Below are 10,051 nucleotides of genomic sequence, written 5' to 3' on the forward strand. Positions count from 1 at the left end.
AGGGAGGTTCAAAGGCTGACTACAGCCTGTTCCACCACCACAGGGTTCTACCAAGGGCCTCAGAATGATGCTAAGACTAGCACTGGTTGGCTGTAGGACAGAACAGACCCCTGCAGGAACAGTATTCCCACTGCCAGCCCTTTGTGAGCACATTGGCCCTGACACAGCAACAAGGTGCCGTGGTTACGCTAAAGCACCAGGAGGCTGGGTTTAAATAGCCTGTTTATTTGGGTTATAACTTAGGGATTACAGCTCCATGTGCCAGGCCCCTGCCCTTCCTGCTATCTCCAGCCCAGGCATGGGGCAAGCTGCTCCATCCACAGCCTGTGGGGCCTGTGTCTATGCTACAGACCCACTCTTGCCACAGAGAGGCCCATCCCACTGTGTTGCGTTCAAAGATGGCACCAGAGGGCTGAGGCTCCACACTCCTCAGGTCTGTCCCCTGCAGCCTACAGAGAATTAGCTCCCGAGATGGGACCTTGTTTCCAACGCTAGTGTCCCTCCTGTTGCTGGGGGCTCAGAAGGAAAGGAATGGATTTGGGAACAGCATGAGGCAGCACCACCCCAGGCCAAGCCAGCTTTTATTCAGGAGAGTTGCTCGATGGTTGCAAGCAGCTCAGGCCTCAAGACACATGTGGCTGGCTCAGTCCCTGCAGCTCTCATGTCCTCCAATACCGAAGCATCCCAGGAAAAGGTCAGCAGGGCAGAAGGTACCTGTAGGGCAGGCAGAGTGTCACGTGGGCTATGACACTTCCTATGATGTACAGATGGCCTGTCCCCATGCCACCACTATACAAATCCCTTCAGCTCTAGAGGTTCCATCCCCATCTTATAGGAATAAAATCAAGGCACCAAGATAGTACAAGCCCAGCAAAGCTGGGAAGGTGGTCCAATGCTTGAACCTGCCATCATTTAGTACCGGGGGCCCCTGCGAAGGAGGTGATCCCAGGAGCACAGCCCCAACTCACCAGCCCGCACTCGTTCAGGGCCAGGGCCTCGTCTTCTACCAGCTTCTGCCCGCCTGAGGCACGCAACTCAAATGGCAGCCAGTCGTTCTGCAGTGCCTCACGCACAAACCGGAAGAGTGCTGGCAGCCGCTCCCGGGCATAGAAGGTCCCTGTGGGGCACACACAGCATGAACTAGGCGGTACAGCAAGCCTGCTGCCCATTCCAAGGCTGGGCTGGCCACTTACCCTGCAGCAGGCAGCCGTCCGGCAGGCGCACGCGCAGAAGGGCATAGGTGTACTTGCGCAGCTCCCGCTGCTCCTCCTTCTCCCGCATGGCCTTGGTCCTAAGCGAGCTCAGCCGCTCTACCGCCTCCGTTCTGTGGGCATAAGTGTGATCAGGCCTCTCCAGCTCCCCCTACCCTCCGAAACTGCTCCCACTTCGCTTCATGTTGGGCCTACCTGAGCCTCTGTTCGCGCTTTACCTCCTCGGCTGTGAGGCTGAAGAAGTCAGCAGGGAGCTCGAAGTGTGAGGCCAGGGCCGAGGGACGGAAGACCCGGCACTGCCGGTCTAGTGTGGCCCGCACTGGCTCTGCGCCCAGCAACCGCTGCTTGTGCTGCTCCAGCCTCTGTGGGTGTGCCCGTGCGTCTTCACCCAGCACATAGAACTCCTCGGGGCCTTCTGCAGAGGCATCTCAGCTGTCCCCATGTCCCACTTGGCACCCTCCCCCTCCCGCCCTCCTGGCCACCGCTGCCTCACCCTGATCCGGCACAGGCAGTGTCACCTTCTTGAAGCCAATGGCTTCGAAGAAGTCGTGGCTCCCCTCTAGGCAGTTGATACGCTCCTAGGGATGAGGTATGTAGGTCACCTAGGCTGCAGGGCTAAGGCCCATCCCACCACTGCTGGAATTGATGCAAGCATCCCCTACTGGCACCCTTATACTCAAAAGTATTCCAATTTAAAGGAGCCACTCTTAAGTAGCTGGTCCCCAAACCCAGTGACTTAATCATAGGCCCAGCATTACTGTGGTCTTGAAGCTCAAGTTCCTATAGTCAAAAAATTTAAAGACCAGGTGCCTGCCACCAAGTGTGATGCCTATGTTCCAGGATACATGTGGTGGAAGGAGAGTGCCAATTCCCAGAGGTTCTCTTTCCTCCACACACATGCTATGGCTCATGCACTCAAATGTAAGTTAAATAAATGCATGAAAAGAAAAATGGGTGCACGCCTGCATCCTAGCCCTTTAGAAGCCAAGGCAGGAACATTTCCACCAGTACTGGGTCAGGCTGGACTACACAGAAGTGGTCTCAACAGCCAGAGTAGAACAATCACACAAAAACCCAAGCAATAAAGATGGCATGCTGCCCACCCCATGCCTAGTGAAAGCCACTGCAGCTCACCTGGAACACCTTGTTCTGCAGTTTGATTTTCTGGTACTTTTCTTCCTCTGGATGCAAATGGATATTGTCCAGGTACCTATGGGGAGGCAAAGCCACCAAGGTGACCACCTGACCTCATCATTCTTCCACCCCTAAACCTTAGACAGGGTGAACCTGGAGCTCAGCACAGGAGCTCAGCACTGCTCAGGCCCCTTGGGTAAACTGAGGCTCACTCACTTGGCGATGGTGTCCACACCCAGCTTCACGCGGTCCCGGTCTCTGTTGAACGTATGTATCTTCATGATAGAGGCAGCCACAGGGTCCATGGAAAAGTGCTGGGGGAGGGGTGGGCATGCTGAGGACCCCACAAGACTTCTGGGGAAAGGGCAGAGTGGCAGCAGCTGCAGCCACTGGTGTAAACTGAGGCAAAGCCAGCCATAAGTGCTTGATTGAGGACAAGGAGCATGCCTTCAGTGGAGGTCACTCATGCCTTTTCCAGGATGGGGAAAAGGCTAAGCAGGAAGAGATGAGGACATCCCTTTGAGACTTGTGGGGCCCCAGCTGGGCCCTAAGTGCTGGCTTTAGATGCACAGCACCTGGATGAAGCCACAAGCTGATGGATGTGAGGCCTCTACCAGCTGGAGAAGGCAAAGCTGGAGCCTCCATGAGAGACCAGCTTTCCCTGAATTTAGCTCAGCAAGTCTTGTGTTGGACTCCTGGCACCAGAGCTCAGGAAACAGATGCATATCTAAAGCCACCAGGTTCCGTCAAAGCTATGTTTACAGGTATGTACATGTCCTCTTTTTCTGTTTTCCTTTTGTGAAGCATAGGCTGGCCCAAAATTCAGAATCATCCTGCCTTGGCAGCAAAGCAGGGGTGTACCACTATATCGGAGTTCATCAGAGCAATTACCAGGTAGAGTGTTTTGAGTTAAGAATGGCTACCACAGGCTCATATATTGGAATGCTTAGTCACTGGGAAGTGGTACAGTATGAAAGGATTAGGAGGTGTGGCCTTGCTGGAAGTGTGTCACTGTAGGTGGGCTTTTAGATTTAAAAAGCCCATACTGGGCTGGAGAGAGGGCTCAGAGGTTAAAAGCACTGGGTCTTCCAAAGGACCTGAGTCCAATTCCTAGCAACCAAGCATGCGGGCACATCTGCAGGCAGGATACTGTATAAATAATAAATCTTTTAAAAAAACCCAAACACTAAAACAATAACCAAAAAACATGGCAGGCCATGTCTCTGTCTCTGCCATGTCTGCCTACACATCAGGATGTGTAGCACTCATCTACTTTTTCAGCTCCAGCACCATGCCTGCCTGCCTGCCGCTATAGCAGACTAAACCTCTGGAACTGTAAGGAAGCCCCAATTACTTTCTTTTGCAAGAAGCTGCCTTTGCCATGACATCTCTTCAGAGTCAGAACAGTGACTAAGACACCAGGCTTGACGCACATCTGGATACCCTGCATCCAGCAGTTCAGGCCTGATGCTGGAGCAGGAGCCACTCACCGACAGGATGGCCTCCTTGATGTGAGCATCCCGCTGGTCCCTCCTCAGGGTGACACCTGTGAGCGGACAGATGAAGTACACGCCAGGCACTGCCAAGTGGGAAGACAGTTCCTCTTTGGGCTCAGGTACCTGGAGATTAACAGGAGGCTCTCAGAACTAGACATACAGGCTCATGGCTGTCACCCTCCTTCCAAGGATCTGTCTCACCACTGCCAGAGGTACTGCTCACCCACCCCAGGCTCTGCACGAGGCTCTCCCTCCCCAGGAGAGCCTCCACACTATCCCAGAGCATTGGGCAGTCCCCAGCAGTTGCCTTACCAAGTTGGTCCGAGCAGCTGGGCTGTTGCTGGAGGTGGCTTCAGCCTGAAGTTCCTTTCTCACTGGGAGTGGGAGGGTGTAATGGGGACGGAGTGAGGACCACAGCAAGTCCCCATCCAAGAACGACTAGTGTCACTTGTCACAGGGGCTGCCCTCTGTTGGACCCTTTCTCATTTGATTCAGGCCCCCGCCCCCAGGTGCTCCAGAGAGCAGAACTCACCCTGGTTCCGGATGGAGTCCTGAGATGTAGGGCCCCGGGCTCGAGGCTGCTTCTGTTCCAGCCGGGCCAGGGCAGCAGCAGCAGCCATCTGCGCCTCATCAGTGGGACCCTGGCGGGGCTGGCGGATGACCGGCTGTGGTGACTTTTCTTTGGAGGTCTTCTCCCTGGACAGACATGGGGAACAGCCTACTAGTACTCACGTCTTGCAGAGATCGCAGGCATTGGGCCTCCCCTCCTCAGGTCGGCCTGAGCGCCCTGTGAACCTCCATATGCCCTGCATCATGGAAGCTGCATGTAGCTGCACCCTAGTTTGCCCACCTTTCTAGCCCCGGCCTGCAGGAGACCATTCCTCCCAACCAGCCCCTGGTTGTCATGGGGCTGACCTCCCCTACCTCCTGCAGACTTCTTTCTGGTAGCCTACAGCTGTTTCCAATCTCCACCTCACCCTTTCTGGGCAGCTCTAGCATCCCACTTGCCATGCACACATGCCTTACCTTCCTCTCCAGCACACAGTTCTCCAGGGCCTCTAATCCTCCTGTGAATACCCTCCCTGCCAAGGCCCCCAGAGAGATCCCACCTCCTCCTCCCAGAGCCTGCTAGGGGTTCTCTGCTTTCCATACTCCTCTGAGACTCTTCCATAACCTTCTCTCATTCCGGAACCCTGCCCAGAGTACCACACCCCAGATCTCAAGTCCTTTCACACTTCACCTCCTGCAAAGGAGTCTTAATCTCTCAGACCCTCTCCTGTCCCGGCTCTGACTTGAGGCGGTTCTTCCACCTCTTCCTTTAGCTCCGACCCTGGAATCGTCCCGCCCCTTCTCATCAGACAGGACCAGGAATCTCTAGGCCCTGACCACCTGAATCTCTAGGTTCCTTGGCCACCACTGCCCACCGGACCCGCTTAACCCTCAACACCCCGCCCACCATGCTACATGCCCTGCCCTCCTCTCCGGCCCCGCCCACCACACCACGCCCCTCTCAGGCTCCGCCCCCCATACACACTTTGGCCCCGCCCATTGTCACACTCCACCCTCCCATCTGCTCCAGGCTTGGCAAAGACTGGAGGGATAACTGGGATCCCGCCGCCGGCCCTCCTCGCCGCCCAGGCGGCTTCACGCACCCTGCGGAGTCCGTAAGCTTCTGGCCGGGCCCCGCGCTCTTGAACTTGATGTCAGCCTTGATCTCCTGGAAGAACTTCTTCATGGCGGCGGCGGCGGCCCTGCGGCGTGGGCCGCGGGCGGAGGGCGCAGGGCCCGGGTGGTGAGAAGCAGGGAACCAACCACCGGAAAAAAAATATTGCAGCGCCGGAAGTCCCGCCCTGCTCACGTGACAATCGCCTCGCGCACACCTAGTGGGCGGGCGCCGTCTTCCTGCCTGCCGACGCCGTTACCGGGGCGATGGCCCCGCCGCCTCCGGACCGCGGTGGGCCGCTAGGGGGCGACCGAGGGGGCTGACTCCAGCCTTCCAAGCAGCTAGGAAGTGTCCCCAGAGCTGCTGAAACCAGTTTTCAAGGCCAGCGTGGGCTAAGAGAAAAATTAGCATGGGTGTGCGGGGCGGGAGCTGAAATGCCCTTTGGGAGGGGCAAGACAGAAAGGAGCCCCGACCGAGGAATTGGTGCTAGTGCAGGGCTTGCCCAGCATGTGTGAAGCCTGAGTTTAATTTCCTACAACACTTCTGGTGTGGTGTGCATACTCAACAAAAAAGGTGCATGCTCTTAGCTCAGGCACTGTAGAACACTTTTGTTCACATAAGAAACAGCCGTCATCATCAGGGCCACTTTGACTATGTGTAAGAGACCCTCAGAATCACATACTTCACTGTTGATGGTCACTGATTAGAAAGAAGGGGTGGAGTGGGCCACTGGATGCTCACTTGAGGTTCCCGGAGCTCGATCCTGCACCTACTGTCTGTATACATGCAATTCTGCCTTAATTTCACTTGGCATTGTGGTCTCAGGGGCAGCTAGCGTTTGCAGTCAGTGGGCCATATAACTGAAGTGGCAATGGGCAAGCTTTCATCTGTGCTGGTGTGAAACAGTCTAGGGAGGCAGCAACTTCGGGAGCTATCCAGACTGGTAGTAATATCCTTGTTTCTGCCAACCATTGGATGCCAAGATGCACATACCTGCAGGATGGGCACCTTTCAAAGAAACTAGGAGCCTCGTGGCTGGAGAAAGGCCTTGAAGGCATTTGAGGAGAACAGTGGAAGGCGGTGGTTTCCAAAAGCTACAGTGAGAGGAATGGAGCACCTGAGGAAGGCAGCCAGGAAGTGCTCAGTAAATGTTCTAGGACATGATGCTTTAGTCCTTGGGGAAAAATTTTGTTTTGAACCAGGCACTGGTAGTTCAAGCCTTTAATCCCAGCACTCAGGGGACAAAGGCAAGCAGAGCCTATCTACAGATCAAGTTCTAGGACAGCCTAAGAAACCCTGTCTGGAAAAAAAAAAAGGTTTGCATGGCTGAAGAGATGGCTCAGAGGTTAAGAGAACTGGCTACTCTTCCAGAAGTCCTGAGTTCAATTCCCAGCACCCACATGGCAGCTCATGACCATCTATAATGACTTCTGGTGCCCTCTTCTGGAATGCACATGTGCAGGCAGAACACTGTATAGATCATAAATGAATAATTTTTTTTAAGTTTGTGAATTTTTTTTTTTTAGGTTTTCACTATGTAGACCAAGATGACCTTGAACTCACAGAGATCTGTCTGTGCCTACTTTCCTGAGTGCTGAGATCACAGGTGTGCACCACCAAGTCCCCCAATATATATGTTTGAGAGAGGACTTCATGTAGCCCAGGCTGGCCTTGAACTTCTGATCCTCCTGCCTTCACTTCTGAAGTGCTGAAATGACAATTATGTGTCACTTTGACAGAACAGGTGTGTGTGTGTGTGTGAATGAATGAATGTGGTGTGGGTGGATATCATGTCCATTCCCTGCAGGGAGATCAGAGGAGGAGATTGGTGGCCTCTCATCCTCTGCTTTAGTCCTGAGACATAGGGTCTCTCCCTGAACCTAGAGCTAAGCTGGCACCAAGCCTCAGCCATCCTCTCTCATCTCTGTCTTCAACAAGGCCAATCCTCCTGCTTCCCCTCCTGAATACTGGGATATGAGCCAGTTCTCTGTCCATGCTTCAGGTCCTGAGAGGTCCCTACAGCACAGACAGCCCACCTTTATTAGTTTCTTTTCCGTTGAGATCACATATAGATTCTAAATAAAAAAACAGAAATACAAACAGTTCTTTATGGTGTGAATCAGGATTCTAGTGTGAAAGCTCCAGGAACCCCAATGACCAGACACAGTTCAGGATAGGGAAATCACCAATCCTCTCTGGTCCCATTAGACATGTTGCATCATGGACCCTGTTTTACAGCTAGGGAAACTGAGGCATTGGGTATTTAATGTATTTTCTATTCAGTATGGTATTGCCTAGTTTGTGGCACCACATACTGTAGGTGCTCAGTTAATACTCTGTAAGTAAAAGAAATAAACAGTGTGGGGATGGAGCTCAGTGGCTGGAGTGTCCACCTAACTAACATGCAGGAAAACCTGGGCTCCATCCCTAGGACCAAATAAGCACTTGGAGAGTCAGGAGACCAGAAGTTCAAGGTCACCTGTAGGTACATGGCTATTCAGAAGGTAGCCTGAGCTAAGTAAGAACCTGCCATTAAAAAAAAAAAAATCCCAGAACTTGGGAGGCAGAGACAGGCAGATTTCCATAAGATCAAGGCCAGCCTTGACTAACAGAGTGAGTGCCAGGACAGCCAAGGTTACACAAAGAAACCCTGTATTGAAAATGAAAAATAAACAATGAGTAAAAATAAATAAAATAAAAATAGCTGGCTCATCGAATGAATACTTTTCCCAAAAGCCTCAGGTGAAGGAAGAGGGCTGGCTGGCTCCCCAAAGCTGTCCTTTGACTTCTACATACATGCCGGAGCATTTTCTGGCATGCCCACATATATCATACACAGATTTTTTTTTAACTTTAAAATATAAAAATAAGGCTGGGCGAGGTGGTGTACAATTTTGATCCCAAGACTCGGGAGGCAGAGACAGGAAGATTTCTGTGAGTTTGTTAGGCCCAGCATGAGCCTAAATATAAGAAGGTATGAAGAGAACCCAGGAAACTAATCATCGCTGCAAAATCACAGCGAGGTTTGTTTATTTTGACCATTGCGCAACGGGGTCACCCCTGCTGGTCAGCAAGGAGTGGCCCCGGGAGACAAGGGCTTTGGGTTTTTAAAAGAGAAAGTGCAGGAATCTCCTGGAGTTGCGTGCGATCTTGGCGATTCAGGATTGGATGAGGTATTTAACTTTTAAAATAATTGGTTGGTTCTGGGCACCCTTAGGTCCGGTCAGCCCTGTCATAAATATCTGATCTTCAAGTCAGTTTGGAATTTCCTGCCATATGAAATATAGCCACAATTAAAGGTGGGAGAGTGATTAACTCATCCTGTGTCTGTTCTGAGGAGTGGGGGTTTCAGGCTTTGGATCAAAGGTCAGGAGCTATTCAGAAGGATTGGGGCCATTTGGCCTAGTTTCCAAACAAAGCTCATCTCACAGGCACCAGCCAGTGATTTTCTCTCCATTTAGTAGAGATCTCTGCTTGTTCTCTTTCTTATCTCTGCCCTCACAGATGGCTAATGTCAGGAACTTTTACATTCCTCAGCTCTCTGGAGAAGCACTAAGAGGCTTTAATTGACATGGGCCTAAAACTTGAAAATATAAGTTATAAGGCAGTTAAAGAAACATAGGTTACAAAGTTAGTCTGATTCTTTCAAGTTCAAGGCCAACCTGACTTCATAGACAGTTACAGGCCAGTCAGGGCTACAGAATGAGACCCTGTCTCCAAATAATAAAATAAAGTAAGAGTAATAGTTAAAATATAAAATGTCAACGGATAAAGGTGTTATAAGTATAAAATGGAACTATGTTGCTTATTATAAACCACAGAAATGAAAACTAATAAAAGTAACTAACCCTGCCCTCTCTCGAGCCCCGCCCCTTCCCCATCAATTCCTGGCGGGAGTTTGCAGGGTCCTGTTGAACCTGTCCTCAGGTTAGCCATTGGTCGAGCTGTAACCAATGGGCTTCATAGTTACATTAATGCCCTTCTGGAAGGCTGTCATTAACCCGTCTTCTATGCTATGTTTCGTCTGGTTACTTCCAATGCCGGCTCGGTAAGGTTATGTATGTCCCGCCTTCCCCACGCTCCGCCCCTCACTGCTTGTTACTGGTTTCCGTCTTCCTTTCACCTCCACCCTGCGCAGTGACCCACAGGTCGCAGCCACATTCCGCTCTTAAGCCACGCCCCTGTCCCTATCTAAGCCCCTCCCCGTCCCTGAGAGTAATTCATTTCCTTCGCCCCGCTCCCCATCCTGACTGCGAGCCACGCCCCTGAACGCGCCCCAAACCAAGCTCCGCCCCATCATTGCTCTTTAGGCTCCTCCCTGTAGCCCCTGGAGCATTTCGTCCTCACGTCGGACAGCGTCCACCCCACCCCCTGGGCCCTAGTCCACGCCCTTGGCTTCTGCTCCGTTATCCAATCCCGTTAACTAGCTCTGAGCCAACCCCTCCCTTTATTGGTCCCCGCGCTTCTCTGTGGGCAAGAGCGACGGCGACGGCGGCCCGTAGCGAAGGGAGGGTGGGACTTCCGGCCGCCCCGAACCCAATAAGTAG

The 10,051-nt window shown here is 52.5% G+C and overlaps 1 protein-coding gene across 1 annotated transcript; it reads right to left on the minus strand.

Annotated features, from left to right (window-relative positions):
• Positions 1-205: 205 nt before the first annotated feature.
• Ubxn6 (UBX domain protein 6) lies at positions 206-5,694 on the minus strand. Its single transcript, XM_021632892.2, has 11 exons — positions 5,494-5,694; positions 4,374-4,537; positions 4,154-4,215; positions 3,836-3,964; positions 2,562-2,659; positions 2,346-2,421; positions 1,705-1,789; positions 1,407-1,626; positions 1,194-1,324; positions 969-1,117; positions 206-714 (listed from the first exon to the last, which is right to left on the minus strand). The coding sequence occupies exons 1-11, from the start codon at positions 5,574-5,576 to the stop codon at positions 586-588; spliced, it is 1,326 nt and encodes a 441-aa protein (XP_021488567.1). The 5' UTR covers positions 5,577-5,694; the 3' UTR covers positions 206-585.
• Between the last annotated feature and the right edge of the window lie 4,357 nt (positions 5,695-10,051).

Source organism: Meriones unguiculatus, chromosome 17 (genome assembly GCF_030254825.1).
Source record: "Meriones unguiculatus strain TT.TT164.6M chromosome 17, Bangor_MerUng_6.1, whole genome shotgun sequence".
Lineage (NCBI taxonomy): Eukaryota > Metazoa > Chordata > Mammalia > Rodentia > Muridae > Meriones > Meriones unguiculatus.

What these genes read in the sequence shown, in the direction of transcription:
- Ubxn6 (XM_021632892.2), bottom strand. Translation starts at nt 5,576, where the DNA reads ATGAAGAAGTTCTTCCAGGAGATCAAGGCTGACATCAAGTTCAAGAGC. An exon ending in AAGCTTACGGACTCCGCAGG is followed by an intron (nt 4,538 to 5,493) that starts GTGCGTGAAGCC and finishes ATGTCTGTCCAG; the next exon opens with GGAGAAGACCTCCAAAGAAA. An exon ending in AAGCGCGAACAGAGGCTCAG is followed by an intron (nt 1,325 to 1,406) that starts GTAGGCCCAACA and finishes TTATGCCCACAG; the next exon opens with AACGGAGGCGGTAGAGCGGC.